The 20,681-nt window shown below is 42.8% G+C and overlaps 1 protein-coding gene across 1 annotated transcript in view; it reads left to right on the top strand.

Annotated features, from left to right (window-relative positions):
- The window catches only part of UST (uronyl 2-sulfotransferase), a 160,943-nt gene that overhangs the window by 51,682 nt on the left and 88,580 nt on the right, over positions 1 to 20,681 (top strand). The window contains exons 3-4 of the mRNA XM_056852620.1: positions 11,565 to 11,720; positions 17,830 to 17,909. Coding sequence (XP_056708598.1) covers positions 11,565 to 11,720; positions 17,830 to 17,909 — 236 coding nt within the window. The remainder of the gene's footprint in view (positions 1 to 11,564; positions 11,721 to 17,829; positions 17,910 to 20,681) is intronic.

Below are 20,681 nucleotides of genomic sequence, written 5' to 3' on the forward strand. Positions count from 1 at the left end.
TTTGTTATCGTTCCATTCTTGTTCCCTTCCCCTCCCCCCCAGTGTGTGAGTATTCCTTTCGGGTTAGAGCCGAAGGGAATTCAAAATGGCCGACGCCATTGTGATCAGGGAGGACGACCTCCTCTCTGAAAAGGACTATCAGAGTGGGCTGGTGCAATCCTCCCACAAGATGACCGGCTCTCCCAACGGCCGCGATTGCGGACCCTTAGGGACTTTGCCGCAGCCTGATGAGCCGCCGCTTGAGGGGCCGTCCCGAGTGCAGCCTAAAGTAAAAAAGGCGCGAAAAGCCGCGTCGCTGCACCAGGGCGCTAAGAAAAAGAAACGCGGCTCCAAATTAAGCCCTGATCAAAAAGCCGGGAGGAAAGCCGGGCGGACCTCGCTCGCCTCTTCCTGCAAGACTCAGAATCCGGTCCCCAGCGTCCAGGCGGCTCCAGAGTCAGCGGCGGCGACTGGTAACTCAGCGGCAACGGGTTTTTTACCGCCGGGAGATGGCACCCCCCCCCTCAACCGGTGGCGGGCGGCCATTTTTTATCCTGGGAGAATGCAGATGACCTTATTAACTGTGCCCTGCAGCGCCAGTGGTTAGCTTTTCAAGCTTACCAGGCGCGTTTGCCCCCTAATCCTTGGATGGCTCCGAGTATTCCCCCCCCTCGGGACTTCCCCCCCCCTCACCAATGGTTAGACCTAATGCTGACAATTCAGTGGAGCCTGGTTCTTCAGCAATCCCTAGACTATCCTCCTGGCCCACTAAGGCAGCCATGAAGGCACCTCTTATTAACTCTGGGGACTTCTTAGCAAATACATCCAAGTCTACCTCTTCTTCCCTGGAGGTGGAAGAGGGAGAGAATGAGGAAGGGGAAGAAAGAGAGGAGGGCGAGTTTGATTCGGACGAAGAATTCCTCCAGCCTGCAGAACAACATAATAGACTGTTCACAGGGGAGGATTACCAGGGATTGTTGGCCAAAGCCATTCTGGCGTTAGACCTAAATGAGGAGACGGATTCCTCAGAGGAGCCCAAATCAAAATGGAAGCAAGGAGTTAAAGAGGTTTTTCCTAGACAGCAACCTCGCACTAACTCGGTCCCTTTCCCTGAATTCTTTCAAAGAGCAGTCAGGGAGGAATGGGACAAGCCTTCATCTAATAAACAGGTCCCTCCTAATGTAAAAAAATTATACACACTGGCACCTCATGCAATGGAGATGCTAAAAGTGCCACTTGTAGACGCACCTATAGTGGATCTCCAATCACCAGGCCTAGTGCCAGAGCATGGTGCAGGGTCCCTAAGGGACCAATTGGATAGAAAGTCTGACTTTTTAGCAAGGAAGGCTCATGAGGCGTCTGCATTAGCGATTCAGGCAAGCGCCACCACATCCATATTCGCCAGAGCATCATACCTATGGATCAAAAAGATTATACAGCTGATCCCTGAGGATAACATTAGGGCACTCGGTGGTCTGGAGAGAGTACTCAATGCTACCTCACTCATAGCAGATGCTTCACTCGACACTATGTCGTTTGTAGCTAGATCAATGGCCTCAGTCACCGCCCTCAGACGGGCCCTGTGGCTAAGAGTTTGGCCGGCCGACCTTAAGGCTAAGACCTCCTTAATGTCATACCCGGTGAAGGAAGGTCGTTTGTTTGGTGAAAAACTAGATAGTATTCTTATAGAATCCAAAGATAAAAAACGGGTTATGCCTATGCAGATAAAAAAGGATCAGAGATCTACCTTTCAGTCCTTTCGTTCCTTTCGACCTTCTAACAGATTCAGAGCTGATTTTCGGAGAGGATCCTGGGGACCATCTAGAGGTTCCTGGGGCACTCGACCCTTCAGAAGAGGAGGTAGATTCCAGAGAGGCCAGGGACCCCAGTCCAGACAAGACAGGGGAGACAAGTTTACCAAAACCAATCAACAGTGACGCCATCCATCCCCAGGTAGGGGGGAGACTCCAGCAGTTTGCTGCAAGGTGGACTCTGTCCAACCCGGACAAATGGGTCTCCAAAATCATAACTCAAGGCTATTCTCTAGAGTTTTCAACCTATCCTACAGATCGTTTCCTCAGATCCCCAATCCCCTCCAGGTCAGGGAAACACAGCGTTACGCTGAAAGCAATACAACATCTACTCCAAATCAAGGCCATAGAACCGGTTCCGGTCCTCCAGAAATACCAGGGAGTATACTCAATATTCTTTACAGTCCCCAAGAAAAACGGGGACTGGCGGGCCATCCTCAACCTCAAATACATCAACAAGAGGATGGCCCACAAACACGTCCGCATGGAGACGGTCAAATCTACCGTGGAGTCCCTTCTCCCTGGCACTTTCTTGACCGCTGTGGACCTGACGGAGGCCTACCTCCATATTCCGATTCACCCTTCCCACAAACGTTTCCTTCGTTTTGCCTATGGAAACGATCATTTCCAATTCAGGGCCCTCCCTTTTGGCCTTACTTCCGCCCCCAGAGTCTTTACCAAGACATTAGTAACGGTCATAGCCGTCCTCAGACAGGAAGGAATCCAGGTACATCCGTACCTAGACGATATCCTGATCTGCGCCCCTACTCTGAACCTGTCCAAACGACACACGGCCAGAGTTATCCAAATTCTCCAGGAGCATGGAGACTTAATAAATTTTCACAAAAGCTCCCTGATACCATCACAAACCGCCATCCACTTAGGGGTTCAGATCAACTCAGTGTCCAATTCCATTTCCTTAACCAAGGAAAGAGTGGACAAAATTATCACTCTTTCTCTATCGATAGTCAGACAGAGAACAGCCAGACTGATGACATTAGCCAAACTCATGGGTCTGATGGTATCATGCATCGCAGTAGTACCATGGGCCAGATTCCAATCACGACCGTTGCAGTGGATGTTGAGTCCCCATCAGATAGACATTTCCAGAAAAAGAATCAAAACGATAGTTCTTTCCCCACAGGTCAAACAGAGTCTACGTTGGTGGTCCTCCCCAGCGAACCTATACAAACAAACACAGTACATACACGAGGAGCCTCTACAAATATTCTCAGATGCCAGTCTGACGGGCTGGGGGGCCATCCTAGGAGAACACCTAGCCCAGGGACGTTGGTCCCTTCCGGAAATGACACTTTACATCAATTTACTGGAGCTCAGGGCAGTAAATCTTGCACTGCGGGAATTTGCTCCAAAAATCAAAAATCATCACATACTTATAAGAACGGACAACATATCCACGAAAGCGTATCTGAACAAGCAGGGAGGTTCCAGATCCTCCTCCCTCCACAAGGAGGCAGCCAAAATCTTCTCAAAATCTTCAAATGAACATACCCTCGATTCGGGCAGAACATATCAAGGGGACCCTCAACGTACAAGCCGATTGGCTAAGCCGCCAAACCCTCGACGAAGGGGAATGGGAATTAGACCAGGATACATTTCATCTAGTTTCGGAAAAATTTGGCACCCCTTCTCTAGACTTGTTCGCCTCAGAACAAAATCACAAACTACCAAGATATTTTTCCAGATTTTTCCATCCAAAGGCGGAAGGCACAGACGCCTTACTGAGCGATTGGCCAAAAGGTCTCCTGTACGCCTTTCCGCCCATTCCCATTCTTCCCAAAGTTCTCCGCAAAATTCAACAACAGCATGCCAATGTCATACTCATAGCCCCATATTGGCCCCGCAGACCTTGGTTTGCGAATCTAAAGAGAATGTCTTGTCAGGATCCATGGCAGATTCCACCGAGCAGAGCCATACTACACCAGGGCCCCCTGAATCACCCAGAACCCCAATGGTTCTGTTTGACCGCCTGGCACTTGAGAGGCGATCTCTTTTAAATCAAGGGTACTCCTTAGAAGTAGTTAATACTATTTTGGAAGCCCGTAGACCATCCACTAGACGAATGTATAATTCGTCATGGAAAGCGTTTGTTAGATGGGCCAGACGAAAGAAGGTCAACCCTCTCTCACCTTCTATATCCGAGATTCTAGATTTCCTTCAGGAGGGAATACGACTTAAACTCTCAGCTTCGACTCTAAGGAGACAGGTAACCGCTCTATCTACGGTGCTACCCTTCGTAGATGGCCTTCCTATTTCAAATCATAGACACGTTGCTGCCTTTTTAAAGGGAGTGTCACAAATTCAACCACCGGTCATTCACAGATTCCCATCCTGGAACTTAAACTTGGTTTTAAAAGCATTAATGGGTCCCCCCTTCGAGCCACTTAGGACAGTTCCGATTAAATACCTTCGCATGAAGGTACTGTTCCTAACTGCTGTCACGTCAGCTAGACGGGTGTCGGAGCTCAGAGCCCTTTCGATTAGGACTGGCCTCTGCGTATTCCATAAGGATAAGGTGGTTTTGACCCCAGACCCAACGTTCCGGCCTAAAATCAATTCTCATTTCCATAGGGCTCAAGAAATTAATCTTCCATCTTTCTGCCCTTCACCATCAAACGACAAAGAAAAACAGTGGCATTCTCTAGACCTGCGCAGAGCTATTCGCATATTCATAGAACGTACTAAAGAGTTTAGACAAACAGATTATATGTTTATTGGAATTTCAAACCCTTCCAAAGGAAAAAGAATGTCAGCGGCTTCCATTAGTTATACCCTCAGACAGTGTATCTCAGAGGCATACAAATCGACCGGTACCCCTTTACCAAGGGGAATCACAGCCCATTCACTCCGCAGCATGGCAACATCAGCAGCCTTTGATAAGCAGGCACCTATAGAGGAAATATGTCGAGCGGCCACGTGGTCTTCCGTATCGACGTTCGTTAAACACTATAAAATTAATGTCTGGTCTTCAGCACAAGCGGCCTTTGGGCGCAGAGTGCTCCAAAACGTAGTAGAATAATAAGTTACCCACCCATAAGGGAGCTCTTTAAAGTCCCACTTCTGAGGATGCCCTTGCCTCAGGGGAGAATGGAGCCTTGGACACTTACCGTAGAGGCTCTTTCTCCTCTGAGGCGAAGGGCATCCTGCCCATCCCAATTAATTAGTTTACGATAAAAATTTCTTCTGAACAACATATCAAGTGAATATTTTATGCTTTTTCTGGAGTCTGTTTTCATCAAGGGTTTCAGTTTTGCATCATTCTTGTGAGTCCGTGTTCCAATAGTGCTGTTTTAGCTAGGCTAGACGATAACTGGCTTCCTGCAGGCTGTTTTCCCGCCAAAGGGGACAGGAAGTCAAAGTCTTTGGTCCTGCCTACCCGGATGGAGAGGGAAAACAACCCACTTCTGAGGATGCCCTTCGCCTCAGAGGAGAAAGAGCCTCTACGGTAAGTGTCCAAGGCTCCATTCTTTATGCTATAACGCATATAAAGATACAACCAGTATCTGGTGCAATGATAAACAGTAATGGACAATGTCCAAGGTCATAAGATTGGCCACAACGAAAAGAGAAGTCCTAGAGCATAACTAGGAACGTTTCTTTCTTTTCCAAGAGGTAAGGTGATGGAACAATCCTACAGAATTCCGGTATCTTTTCTGTTTTGACTTAAAATGACAGCTTTCCTCAGGGGCCACTAAGTAAACAAGATAAAGAGTATGCAGTACATCGGCATAAATAATAATCCAAATGCATTAATACACAGAGTTTACAAGGTACTTACACGCTAGCTGTAAATTACAATGCTTACGCGTTGGCAAAGTAGCCATGTTACCGCCCCATTTAAGTATGATGCAATCACATGGGTAGGTACGACTCAGCTGTAACAGCTTAAAGTGATAGCGTACCTATATACTAAAAACCACATACAATGATGTATATGAATTGCATAGAAACAACATACATAAATGCAAGTCCTTACAGGTAGCATGTTAAATCTAGTGCAGTATTTAAACCTTTGGGAGACAAAGTATCAAAAAACTGGATGTATTTAGATTCTTGTAGTTTCAAGACAAGATCAAGATCTATTCTGTCATGATTGTGTGCGCTTACAAAGCGCCACAAAACAAAAAAGGAAAGGTCCTCATCAGAGTGATTATGCTCAATGAAATGTGGTGTCAAGGGTGCCTCAGCTACCCGATTCCTCAATCTTGATCTATGCTCGCTGATGCAATATTTGATAGGTCTCGATGTTTTTCCAATGTACCAAAGTTGGCACGTACAGAGCACACAATAAATCAAATTGTGGGAGTCACAATTATTAAAACTGCGTATAGAAAAGATTTTTCCTGTAGTTGGGTTAGTAATTTCTTTCACAGTTAACATGTATTTGCAGCTTAAGCAGGAGCCACATTTGTAGTTGCCGGCTGGTAAATTGGAACTGGCACTACCGTGCTGTGAAGTGTGCACTAACATGTCTCTAAAGGATCTAGTTCGTTTGTATGCCACTCGAGGTGGCAAAGAACATCCCGGTAAGTGCTGTACTAAATATCAGTGTTTGTGAATTATTTGGCGAATTAAAGGGGACATCGATGTGTACTGTAACACACATGTAAGGCGTGATTCCTTTTGTATATGAGAGTCTATGAGTAATTCTGTTCTAGGCTTCTGTTGAGTTCTAACCTTTGCACGTTCTATCACGCGTTCGGGGTAACCCCGATGCTTTAGAGCCTGCGTGAACTGCTTCATGAATTGTTTATAGTCAGCCATGTCTGATGAGTTTCTTTTTAACCTAAGAAGCTGACTAAAAGGAAGGTTATCCTTCAGGTGAAGGGAATGGAAGGAGTCATAATGTAACACAGTGTTACAAGTCATGGGTTATTCCAAACCCATTGTAATTTACAGCTAGCGTGTAAGTACCTTGTAAACTCTGTGTATTTTTTTCAGTTTGTATTAATGCATTTGGATTATTATTTATGCCGATGTACTGCATACTCTTTATCTTGTTTACTTAGTGGCCCCTGAGGAAGGCTGTCATTTTAAGCCGAAACAGAAAAGATACTGGAATGCTGTAGGATTGTTCCATCACCTTACCTCTTGGAAAAGAAAGAAACGTTCCTAGTTATGCTCTAGGACTTATCTTTTCGTTGTGGCCAATCTTATGACCTTGGACATTGTCCATTACTGTTTATCATTGCACCAGATACTGGTTGTATCTTTATATGCTTTATAGCATAAAGAAGTATTGTTTGTTGTTTGCAGTTTGTTGCTGTTTCTCTGTTTGCTAACCTCCAGGTGGTGGCTGGAGACCTGGCAAACCTAGCATCTCCCCCCCTGCCGGGAGATCTACGCCTGCTATGGCCACCGAATGATATTATAAATATGCAAATGGTCCTTGGCAGGAAAAAGGTTCCCCACCTCTGCGCTAGATGGACCAATTATGAAACTCAATTTAAGGCTACTTCATATATAGGGTTTTCATAACTTTAGTACATTATGTTGTCAGACCTGTGTAGAAATAATTCAATAATGAAATTTCTGTCATTATTATCTGATTGAATATGTGGGATCTACTAACATGTTTTGCCCAAACACAGAATTTTAACCTACTAATTTAATTACATCTAATCTTTTTTGGGGGAGGTTATAGCATACCCCCAGTACCAGTTATTGGCCCTCCTTTGGGTGTTATTTGTTTATGTGTTTTGATAGCATTTTATAGTTTTATCTATATTTTTAATTGTTTTAATGTTTGCAACATAGAAAATAAACAATTTGCTGATATGGTATAAGCATGTAGTTATGTCAGACACTTCCAGAAGCCTCTACTCCAGCTCTAACAGTGAGGTTTGTATACAATTCCCTTATTAATCTAAAGAGTCTATGATCTATAGTAGTATCCACCAATTTCTGCCAGAGCCTAGTGGGGCCAATTGTGTCAAAAGCTGAGGACAAATCTATAAATTCAATGAAGAGCTGGCAATTGAGTTTTCCTGAACATTTCTCTGCTAGAGCTTTAAGTTCTAAGCAGTGATCAGTTGTACTATGACCCTTGTGAAATCCTGCTTGTTCTGGATTTTGAAAGTTTTCCGAGTTTGCCCAGTCTTCTAACCTGATATACAAGTTAGATGATGAGTGTATAGTTTAGAGACTACACCTAAAAGACTAATAGGGTGATAGTTGGCAGGATCCAAACTATCACCCTTTTAAAAAAGGGACAATGACACTTTGTCTCACAGGTATTATTAATTGTAGTAAATAATACTGCTAAAACCGAGGCCCACCATTGGGTATTTTATATATATAGCTCTGGTGGAATATAGTCTTCCCCTGGTGCCTTTCCTCCCACTAACCCGTTGATCAATTTCATAAAACCATTCCGATCAAGCAGATGCTACATAAAACTGATCAAATCTACATGTGGGATTCAACCCAAATCTTTCTGACTTCTGAGTATGTTTTCCTTTGCAAAACTTGTGCCAACTTTCTCCACTAGTACTGTTGGTGGTTTTGTCCAAAATAAAGTAGTCAAGATTTGGTCTTAATTTTTTTTCTTTTGTAATATACTGTTGCCATTTTCGAGTTGCACGGTTTGTTTACAGCCATGTCTTTAAAGTTGATGGAAATTTATGATGATATAAAACATAGTGATTGCTTAGTATTATTAAGGTGCTTTAAAATATGCAAGACATTGCTCATGAATAAATGGTGTAGCCCCTGGCTACTCATGAAGATGTAATTCAGATTCGACCTTATGACTTTCAGTGTCAGAGGGTGGACCATATGAGGTGTTGGTAATGCAAAATATTAAAAATTAAATTGAAAAGTAAATGAAAGCTGTGATTTCCCAAAGGCGGCCTTTCTATGAGAAAAGACTTATTAACTTCCAAGCCTGTCCTCTAGAGACTGTAGTCATGTGATGTGGTGGGCACATGAGGAAAAGCTGCTTTGGAGAGCTCAGCTCTACAGATGAAAACTGCATAGAATAGAAAGCATTTCCCAGTCTGCCCATCTTGGCAACATAGTTAATGGTATGACTGGGACTGTTGCCAATTTGTAACCATATATTATTTAATAAAGTACATATCACTGAACACTTAAGAATTCAATTTTGCAGTATATTTTTAATTTCACTATTATAATAGAAATTAGTATCCACTTCAAATTTGGTTGGTTCACATATGCAAATACAGTAGATCAGAGCAGGGCAGAAGGTCACTCGGGGATAACCAGTCACTCTACGAGCAATTAAAGGTAGCTCTCCACCTCTCCTGCCATGCTCCTTTAATCACTGTCTTATCCTTCACTTTAAATTCCCTTTAAAGCTACTGATTCTTTCCCTGTGCATCGAAGTGGCTGTTTGCCTCTCTGGGGAAAACACAAAGGTATCTGTATATTGTCGAAGGCTTTCACGGTCAGAGTTAATCAGTTCTTGTAGGTTATCTGAGCTGTGTGACCGTGGTCTTGGTATTTTCTTTCCTGACGTTTCGCCAGCAGCTGTGGCAGGCATCTTCAGAGGAGTAACACTGAAGGACAGTGTCTCTAGTGTTACTCCTCTGAAGATGCCTGCCACAGCTGCTGGCGAAACGTCCGGAAAGAAAATACCAAGACCATGGTCACACAGCCCGGATAACCTACAAGAACTATCTGAATATTTTTTCCTTGTGGGGCAAGATAGAATTTGGGGGCAGTGTTGCTTTTGGAGAACATCAGAGGACACTTTCCCCACACTAGCATTGCAGAACTTCTCTGAAACACTAATTTTTGTGCAAGCCACCATTTTGTGAGTGTGGTCCCACACATGAGCTGCTGTTTTGGGACTGGCAGCTCCCAAGGTTCTTGGAGGAAAAAATTAAGTAGCTTCCATGAAGTCTGCCTTCCTTGTCCTAGATTAGATAATGGCTGAGAGTTTAATTTGTGAGCCTGGCTTTGTTGGAAAGCATTGAGTTATAAATTTAGTAGTATATAAATTTATTCCATGCAGTAGCATGGAATAAACATGCATATGTGATCTGACCCCCAAATCTTGTATATTTTTTAGCTTTAAAGTTTAGTATTTTTGTTGGGAAGCTTGTTACATATATTTTCATTAAGTTTGATATTATTACTATATGAAAAATTGTGAGTTTAGGCAACAGGAAAATAATGATTTTATTAAGCTCTGGCTCAGGAAGGTTTTTACCACATTAAATTCATTACCGTATATACCCGTGTATAAGCCGACCCGCGTATAAGCCATGGTGCCTAATTTCTCCCCAAAAATGGGGAAAAATTAGGCACCCGCGTATAAGCCGAGGGTCGGCTTATAACCCCTCCCCCCCCCGCAGGCTTACCTGGGCTCCCGGCGCAGGAGCAAGCGGCGTGGTCCTGGCGGCGGCGCGGCCGGGCGAGGGCCAGGGCAGCCTCCCTGGAGCTGCAGAAGGCCGCCCCAGGCCGCTCTCGGCCGCGAGAAGCGGCGGCGCGGCCAGGCGAGGGCCGGGGCAGTCACCCCAGGCCGCTCTCAGCCGCCAGAGGTGGCGGCGCGGCCGGGCGAGGGCCGGAGCAGCCGCCCCAGGCCGCCAGAAGCGGTGGCGTGGCCGGGCGAGGGCCGGGGCCGCTGCCCCAGGCCGCTCTCGGCCGCCAGAAGCGGCGGCGCGGCCGGGCGAGGGCCGGGGCAGTCGCCCCAGGCCGCTCTCAGCCGCCAGAGGTGGCGGTGCGGCCGGGCAAGGGCCGGAGCAGCCGCCCCAGGCCGCCAGAAGCGGTGGCGTGGCCGGGCGAGGGCCGGGGCCGCTGCCCCAGGCCGCCCCAGGCCGCTCTCGGCCACCAGAAGCGGCGGCGCGGCCGGGCGAGGGCCGGGGCCGCCGCTCTTGGCCGCCAGAAGCGGCGGCGCGGCCAGGCGAGGGCCGGGGCCGCCGCCCCAGGCCGCTCTCGGCCGCCAGAAGCAGCGGCGCAGCCGGGCGAGGGCCAGGGCAGCCTTCCTGCAGCTGCAGGAGGCCGCCCCAGGCCGCTCTTGGCAGCAGGAAGCGGCGTGGGCCTGGCGGCGGCGGCAGCACTAAGTTCCCTCCTCCCTCCTCCCCCCTCCCCTCCCCTACCGTATTGACCTGCGTATAAGCCGAGTTCGGCTTTTTCAGCCCTTTTTTGGGGCTGAAAAACTCGGCTTATACGCGAGTATATACGATAGTCTTTTTGGTGTCACAAGACTTGGTTATGCTGGCTGCAGCAGACTAATATGGATTTGCCTCTGGAATTTGTCAATTTATATAGGTAATATTGGTTCACCAATTAATTCAAACTACTGTGAAAGCCAAGGATCAATTTAATACTTTTGTTTGCCAAGAGTAGCGATTCTCATTGTCCAAGTATAGTTTCCTGCAAGAGGACATCTGTGTACTGCAGAAGGTTATAACATTGAATGGTCTGCAGTGTTTTAAGTTTCATAGCTAGTTTCATTAGTTGAAATATGTTGCACGTATTTTGATATTTTGCATCTGAAGTGGTTCAGTGATAACAGTGGAGAGTACATGAATATCAGACCTCTCTGTTAATTGAAGAGTACTGTCAGCCCACTGTTCTTCCCAGGAAATGCAAACCACCACTGAACTGAATCTTAGTCCTGACAAAATTGAAAAAGAAATACTTTTTAGGTATTAGAAATATCGAAAGAAATCATGACCTAACAACATGAATGGTTGATGTGTGTATCTCGTAAGTCACAGTGCAACTATTTTGTGCATTTCAGGATCCCAATATGAGAAGGTTAATGTGCTTTTTTAAATTTAGGTTCTTCCATTCCCTAGCCAAGTGGTATACAACAGGGTTGGAAAGTGTGGAAGTCGCACTGTGGTTTTGCTGTTAAGAATTTTGTCTGAGAGACATGGATTCAACTTGGTAACATCCGACATTCATAACAAAACCAGACTGACCAAGAATGAACAGGTATGTGGTTTCTGATATGATGTTGTGTATATATAAGATGTATATTAGCAGTCGAGAGGCAGCATGGTGTAGTGGTGAAGGTGTCAGACTAGGACCTGGGGAACCCAGATTCAAATCTTCACTTGCACCATGGAAGTTAGCTGCATGACCTTGACCTTGGGCCAGTCACACTCTCAGCCTCGACCCTGGCAAGTATTTTGATGGGAGACCTCCAAGGAATACCAGGGTCATGACACAGAGGCAGGCAACAGCAAACCACCTCTGAACATCTCTTGCCTTGAAAACTACGAGTTGCCATAAGTCAGCTGTGACATGACGTCAATATATATATATAACCAATAACAACCAGTTTTAAGTTTGTGAAAAAGAATACTATACTTTTAAGAATGTAATCAGTGAGACATATTATAAGTATTATTAAAAGTGCATTGAAGTAAATTTGTTTAGAGTGAGGATTTCCCCCAAAAATAATTGATACTTTTAAATCTAGAACACTGTCACGTGTGAATATAGAGGCACTAAGCATCTTCTGAAGTTACGGCTCTGATAAAGGTAATAAATAAGGATAGTATGGCAAGACTAAGCCAGTTTTTGTAGAAGTGTTCATCAGTGTTTGAACATGGTGATATATTCCATGATTGTTGAGGAATTACACTGTTCATATAGAATCATAGAATCATAGAGTTGGAAGGAACCACCAGGGTCATCTAGTCCAACCCCTTGCACAATGCAGGAAACTCACAACTACCTCTCCCCACACATCCCCAGTGACCAGAAGATGACCAAGATGCCTTCCCTCTCATCATCTGCCTAAGGTCACAGAATCAGCATTGCTGACAGATGGCCATTTCCATCTGTCCAGGGAAGGAGAGCTCACCACCTCCTGAGGAAGCCTGTTCCACTGAGGAACCACTCTGTTAGAAAATTCTTCCTAATGTCTAGACGGAAACTCTGTGTTATGGTGAACATATGTACACCTTCTATGTATGTGCATACATCTGTTAGTAAGAAAGGGCCAACACATGATCAATTTACAAATGAAACCAGAGACCAGTACCTGGATAAATGTGTAGTTTAAATCACACATTAAGCTGTCCATGAGTTGAATGTAACATGTGAATTACTCATTGCATATATAATGAAAAATCAAGCATACACTGTACGAGGATTGTACATGTCCTCACCGTAACTTGTGAATAGGAGTAATTAAAAATGCATTTGTTTATGCAGGAAGCATTGACCTGAATAGCCTTTGTTTATCCTCACAACAACCTGGCTACTATCACCCATGTGAGCTCAGCCCAGGAAGTGTTGCTTTCACTCTAAATCAGGTCTGTCCTGAGGGGTGATTATAGCGTGTTGCATGTAATAACCCATTCTTCTTGTTTGCAGCTTCAGAATACCCACCAGTCAGTAGATGAACATGCACACTTTTGTTCATCTATTTCATTTTTATCCAGCCCTCTACTGAATAAATTCCAGGCAACATACACAGTGTGATTCTCATTCCCCCTACACATATTTTATCCTCACAACAACTTTGGGAGGTAGCTAGACTGAGAATGAGTGGCTGGTTCAAGGTCATCATGGCTTGAGGGAGACTTGCAACTGTGTCTGCGGGTTCATGATTTAATATGCTAATCACTTTCCCACATTAGCTGCCTTCCCCTATGCTCTGCCACGACAGCTTTGCTCATTTGAGCAGGGCCGCCTGCAGGTGCTAGCCTGCAAGTGGGCAAAATCAACATCTGCCCATGCAGTGTTTTCTCCACTGTGGCTCCCACCTTATAGAATGGCCTTTCCAAGGAGGTCTGGAAGGCTCCCACTCTCCTGGCATTCTGCAAAGTATGCAAAACTGAATAATTCAAGAGGCAATAAGGTTGCACTGTACAAAATGGTTTACAAACTTACCTGGATAAATGATTAGGGACTGTGGTTTATACTGCTGTGGATAGTTTACTGTAAGTAGGATCCTATTATGTAATTTTCACACTGCTTAGTGTGTCACAGAACTTATGCTGTGCTTCAGTTCTTCTGGTTGGTTCCAGATACATTGTTTATTGAATGTCCCATTTTGTTGATTGTACTGAGTCACTATATGTAATCTGCCTTGAGTCCCTATGAGGAAGATGGACTATAAATAACGCAAATAAATAAAAATAATAAAATAAAATGAAGGCACTGTGAAAGTATTTACTGTAGCTGACCCTAGAGGAAAGACAATAGGCCTTTAAAAAGGTAATACAAAGAAGGTATCTGATTACTGTACCTAAGTGTAACTTATATGTAAATATATGTCAGCAAAGGTACAAAAAAAACCCCTTGTCTTCCTTTCAGGTAATTAGGGTAAATAAAATGTCACCAAGTACAACAAATGGCAATAGTTCCATTCCAATGCTATAAGTATAAAGGTGTAAATGGTGGGATTAGGGTATCAAAGATAGTATAAGAATTGGCTTTTTAGATACAGCCAAAGGTTAATCTGGTCCATCATTCTGTTCTAAGTACTAATTAGTACACCTCTGGAATCCCCCAGATAGGACATTATTTCTTCTGGAGCTAAATAGTTTTGAGATGCATTGCCATGGGACATGAATTTTCCATTTAGCTATCATGGCCCATGACACTCAATGCTTCATGAATTTGAAACATCCTTTGTAGAACTATCTGAAATCCTGTGATTATTTCTACATCTTGTGATGGTAAATAAAGTAAGTTAATCCTACTGGTGGCAGTTATAGTACCCTGAAGCAACAATCATAGATAACTGCAGGAATGTCCAGAAACATCACACAGGTCTTGCCTACTTTTTGATTTCATTTCATTATTATCTGGATTCTGCTTTCTGCAGTTGTCTGTTTCCATTTAGCTAATGGAAGTATTAAATTGACATTTCTCTGCTTTGGGCAATTAAATAGATTGGTACATTTTGAAGAATTACAGCAGTGTAAGAAAGCGAATCACAAACAAGTTACTGAGTCAGAGTTCTCTATTGGTGGATAAAATGTTTTATCTTTTTTTCCCAAAAGGAAAAAAATTGTTGGAAATCTCAGGTGTTAACTGCAGAGACTTTAAGTAACAATTTTACTTCCAAGTAACAAGTGACATTTTGCTTAGAAATGCAAATAGAGTTTTTCACAGACTTCCCAGGTATTTAAGAAGGCGCCTCTCCCCCAACCTATTGTGAGTTATCTCTCCACCAGGTGGAGTTTCGCTGAAAATACAATTGGGTGTTAACACTAAACTGCCTTGGATTTCTATAGTAGAAAATTGGATGAGGAAGATAAATATAAAACTGAGATGTCCTTAGACAAACCGGCATAGTATAACTTTGGTCTCTATTTTCTAGATACTTTCTGTCTAGAAAACACAATAAATACCTGTACCATTATTTTAGAATACGCTGAAGTGTATGGAGTAGCTGTTTCTTGAGCTCTTTAGCACAGCTGTATCTGTTAAAGCATGGTATACATCTGTTAAATGTGGTACAGTGCACCAGCTCTCATAGACATTTCAGATCATTGACAGCCCAACCTGAATTCTGTAAAATTCTGCAATTGTTCACAGAGCTGAGATCTGGAAGTTTTCTGTCAACCTTGAAATGGTTCAAAACTAGCTATTATATTCCTGTAATTGCATATAATTCACCAACTGTATTTCTTAGCTCAGAAACAGGAATTTAGCCTTTTAAAACAAAGTACATGCTTTTTATTTTTGCCGTCAAGTGACATCTGACTTATGGCAACCCCTGGTGGGTTTTCAAGGCAAGAGAAGTTCAGAGGTGGTTGCTATTGCCTCCCTCTGCATCATGATCATGTTTGGTGTATTCTGTGTGTCGGCAAATTAGCCTATACGAACAACTGTCTGAATGTATAATGTTAATTTCTTAAAGGTCCGCCATTCAAATATCAGAGATTAAATTCAAATATTCTCACATATTTATAGTTGTACCAATGCCGCTAAACTCTTTTTCTTGTATTTAGTAAATGCCTCCAGATTAGACTTATTTTACAAATAAATTTAGTTCTTACTATATAAATCTTACTGGATTTTTTCCCCAAGAATTAATTCTAAAAATATGCATAGAATGGGACTGATAGTCATCAGATGACTAAGTTTTAAATAATTTTGTTTTGTTTGATTTTTGGTCTTTTGTTGTGGTTTTTTCTTCCTTGTTGGATACAACTATATATACAATTATTCACAATTACTGTGGCCTCTGAGTAAAGGCATAGTAACAGTCAAGTTATTTTTCATAAACCAATTAGAATGATCTGAGGAGAGCAGAAGTCAGGAAATCAGCTGCAAGAATGGGTGGAATGTTTTGCATACATCTCATTTAGCTTTTTCAGGAGCCTGACATATTTCAGGACACTCCAAAAACGAACAATCACAGCTTTAAAAGAACAGCATGGTCACATTTTTGTTTTACCAGTGATCTTGCATAGTGAAATAGTATTAATGTTTTAGTAAAATATATAATAATTTTATTGTAATGTATAAGTAAACAGACAACACTCTGATAAAATGACTTAAACATAGCCAGGCCAAAATAGGGAGGGAAAGAAAGTGATCTTTGCAAAACAAATCATAGACTTCCCCCTCCTAAACATATTGTGCAGATGGGAAAGCCTAAATTGGTTGGGCTTCCTTGTCCTTGATGTAGAATTAAAGCCTTGTCTGTTTTTAGAAAAGAAGTCTTGAACCTTTTAAGCCAGTGGTTCCCAAAGTTTTCGGGCCACTGCCCCCTTGGTTCCACAAACTCAACCCCAGCGCCTCCTACCCTATCCTATAAAAAAAGCTTTATTCAAAATAGGGATTTGCACGACTCACTAAAGAAGATAATAATAAAATTTCAAAACAGTAACAATTAATTGCACGTTATTCAAAATCAAATTAAAACTTTTATTAAAACACAGCCCGGATAACCTACAAGAACCAATGAACTCTGACCGTGAAAGCCTTCGACAATATTTTAAAACTTTTTAGTTTAAATTTATTCAACAAAATTGATAAACTTGATCCAGTGGTGCCAGCTCTTCAAAGTCTGGGGAAAAAATTCTGATAGTTTCCACCAAATTTGCCAGCATGGTGCCATAGCTTGATCTATTGTAAATTAGTGAACAACACAGTTGAAGGGGACCACCTCTAGCACCCCTCCCTGCTGCCCCCTTGCCTCTTAGTGCCCCTCTAGGTAATCCCACCCCACCCAGGGGGTGGTACTGCCCACTTTGGGAACCACTGTTTTAAATAAATAACTATAAGAGAGGTCACATTTTTGAGCAACATTTATTAATTCCATGCATTAATTCCATGCAGAATGTTGGCTGGAGTGGGTAGCAGGAACCATATCACTCCAGTCTTGTTTCATCTGTACTGGCTTCCACTTTACTTCATTAAGGCTGCTGGTGTAGACCTTTAAAGCCCTGTACAGCATGGGATCATATCTTAAGGACCCCCTTCTCCCATATGAGCCTACCCGTTCACTTTGGTCATCTTTGGAGGCCCTGCTATCTGAGGCCAGACAGGTGGTAACCCGAGAAAGGCACCAAAACATGGGAACTCCCTCCACAGGGGGAGTCACCTGCCTCCCTCTATTGGTGTCTTCTCCAGCAGGTGAAGACTTCATTTTGTTTTGTTTGGCATGCCCTCCTGGCTGGGTCTGGTGTTGTTTGTTTATGCATTTTATGGACTTAATTATCATTTTAAATTTTGTAATTTTTTCTCTGTGCCGCCTTGGGGACCCTGGTTGGGTGGAAAGGCAGCATAAAAATGTTTTAAACAAATAAGTAAAAATCAATCACAGCAGTCACCAGAAGGAAGAGAACATTAATTAAATACTGATTTAAATTACAGCAAAATGGGGAACACAAAAGGCCTTCATATTTAGAATTTGCATGTATGTTGAACAGGCCAAGAGAGGCACAGTTTGGTTCTTCAGTGCTCCCTAAATCCTAGCATAACATGGACATCTGTGTTCATTCCTGCTTCTGGTTGCAGGAATTGACTAATCACCTGCATGGGGAAAAAATCTTGTACTGTTTTAGAGCTCTGTTTTGGGGCTTCACTTTGCAGAGGATGATTACATTTTATATGTTTTTGGTTTTAGATGGAACTGATTAAAAATATAAGCACTGCTGAACAACCCTATTTATTCACTAGACACGTTCATTTCCTCAACTTCTCAAGGTAATACATTCCTCAGTTAAAATTATTTTTATTTAAATTGACAGAAAAATGTTTGTGGAAATATCTTTATTATCAAAACTTGTTGGGCCAGACTAAATGATGTGGCTCTTGCACATATGCTACTGATAGGATTGCCAGCTCCAGGTTGGAAAATACCTGGAGATTTGGGGGTGGAGCCTGAAGAGGGCAGGGTTTGGGGAGGGGAGGGACTTCAATGCCATAGAGTCCAATTGCCAACATGGCCATTTTCTCCAGGGGAACTGATCTCTGTCACCTGGAGATCAGTAGTAATAACAGGAGATCTACAGCCACCACCGGGAGGTTGGCAACCCTATCTACTGACCCATGTGCTTGATCCTGCCCATGTGATTCCAAGATATCTGTTGGAAAGCACTTCCCTTTCTGCTTAAAGTTTTTGTCAGAAGCTGTTTGGAGAAAAATTACTAGGTCTGTGGCTGAGAGAAGCTGGAAAATTAGGTGGGTGAGAGGAAAGGGCGGTAAAGTCCTTGTATACAATAATACTAATGCATTTTTTAAAAAAATGCACTTGCCTGTGAGCTCAGCATTCTTTTCCATAGAGGTCATTTTAGTTTCATAACCTTTCCAACAGAAAACTGTATTATGCATGATGTAAAACTCTAGCCAGTCCTGACCTGGATGGCCCAGGCTAGCCTGATCTTGTCAGATCTCAGAAGCTAAGCAGGGTCGGCCCTGGTTAGTATTTGGATGGGAGACCACCAAGGAAGTCCAGGGTTGCTGTGCAGAGGAAGGCACTGGCAAACCACCTCTGAAGGTGCCATCAGCAAATGTTCACTCGTCCCCTGGCCAATGCTGGTTTTAGTAGTTAAGTACTGGCAGCAACTTCTGCTGAACAGAAATGTTTATGCTTGTGCTGGGAAGATTATGGTTTTCAGCACTCTGGGTTGCATGCGTCATTGGTAAAAAGTAAAATGATATCAAGGAAAGCTAAACAAAATTCACTTTAGAGAACTTAATTTTAGTTAAATTCCTTAATTGATGTGGTGTTTGAGGATCTAAAAGGACTTCCCAGTTGTTGCAAGAATAGCATTTGAGGGAAGTTGACTATGGAGAAGAGAAACTACATTTGATCCTCAAAAATAAAATCTTTTAGCTTTTGAAACAGGACTGGTATCTTTTTGCATGTGGACTGTTTAATATTTTTGTTTTTCCAATGCAGACATAGCTGAAAAGTCCGTTTTAAAATAACATTTTGACACCGGCATTTGTTATTGTTCTTGGGCATTTCTCCTCCTTTGTGTTTTGTGAGCTTTGGGATCAGTTCAGTTCAGATACCTTTATTGGCATATCCAACATTCAACCAAGTACAGTAAGGACACAACATAACTTATTAAAAGGAAGAGCGAATTGCCATCACACCAACAAAAAAATTAGCCACAATTTCTATGATTTTAGGGTCCTGGTTATTAAGAAGGGTGAGAACCTTTGAACAGTTAGAAAATCCCTCCAACTGAATCAAACTAGTATTTAAGAGTTTTAATCGTAATCTGTAATACAAAGGACACCGAAGGAGCTTTGGGATCACAAGTTTGTCTGGGTGACTTTTTCCCATCTGGGAACATGATACATTCATATTATAAAAACAAAAGTGGCCCATATCCCTTTATTTTAAACACACATTTTCATCAGTGTACATTGCACTTTATGGAATAATATAAGCAGAAAAAAGGAGCTTCCTACTAAACTTTGTCACTGAAGTTAAGGGGTAAAGACATCCAGAGACAACAAGTGAAGAATCGGTATTGGTACAGAACAGAAACCATCTGGTTAATGTTCTCCATTGCCTTAAATATGACTTGGGTACATACTACATGTAGTCTGTTCTTGAATTTCATACAGTTTTGTTTTGTTTTGAAGAATACATAGCAGCTGGGGTGGCTGATTCCATAAGGTTGGTTAAACACCAGAGCTGCCTGTATTATGGGGCTTTCAGAACAAACAGCTGCTAGATGGGGAGTGGTGTTGATTGGGGTTAGAACGACACAATGGGGAAGGGTTTAAGCCTGCACTGCCTTGCCATAGACCCAGTTCAGATGGGGGGGGGGCTGCAGCTGTTCTTAATCTTTTTTTAAAAGCACAGTACATCTGTTCATAGAGCAATCTATCTAAATTGAGTGTCAGACATTCTTGAGATATCTTTAGCAATGACCCTTTGAAATCTATGTTAGACTTTCTAGTATATAATTATTCTAGCTGGAGGGATGTGGTCAACAATGTTGAAGTAAGCTTATTTACCATTATTCATAACTCATCTGCCTATAGCTGTTTATTTGGTTTATATTCTATGAAGGAGAAAGGGTGAAGACAGTCACACTTTCCTTTTATCAATATACATAGCAATAGTTGTAACAGTTGAAATCCTAAAAGTTGGAAAAACAGCCTACAGAATTGAAATGTGTACGTTCTACAGCAAACAACACAATTTTTTTTAAATGTCATTTCTTGAATGACACAAAAAGGTGTGTGTCAGTTTTTCAGTATAAAATAAAGCAAATAGCTTTACAGGGATTTTGCAGCTAGCAGCAAAATTTGGAGTTATGAAAGAAGGAAAATATTTTAATGGGGAGGAATGTACAAGTAAGGCATTTAACCCTGTTCCTACTGTTCTTTCTTAACTGCGGGTTTGTATTTGACTTAAACAACCCACTGGAATGTAAGTGTGTGCACCAGCAGGGTTTCAGCCTCAAAATGCTATGATGCCATCAAGCTTCTGAAAGGTGATTAGAGATTGGC

The sequence above is a fragment of the Euleptes europaea genome, chromosome 7 (assembly GCF_029931775.1).
Source record: "Euleptes europaea isolate rEulEur1 chromosome 7, rEulEur1.hap1, whole genome shotgun sequence".
NCBI classification, from domain to species: Eukaryota; Metazoa; Chordata; class Lepidosauria; order Squamata; family Sphaerodactylidae; genus Euleptes; species Euleptes europaea.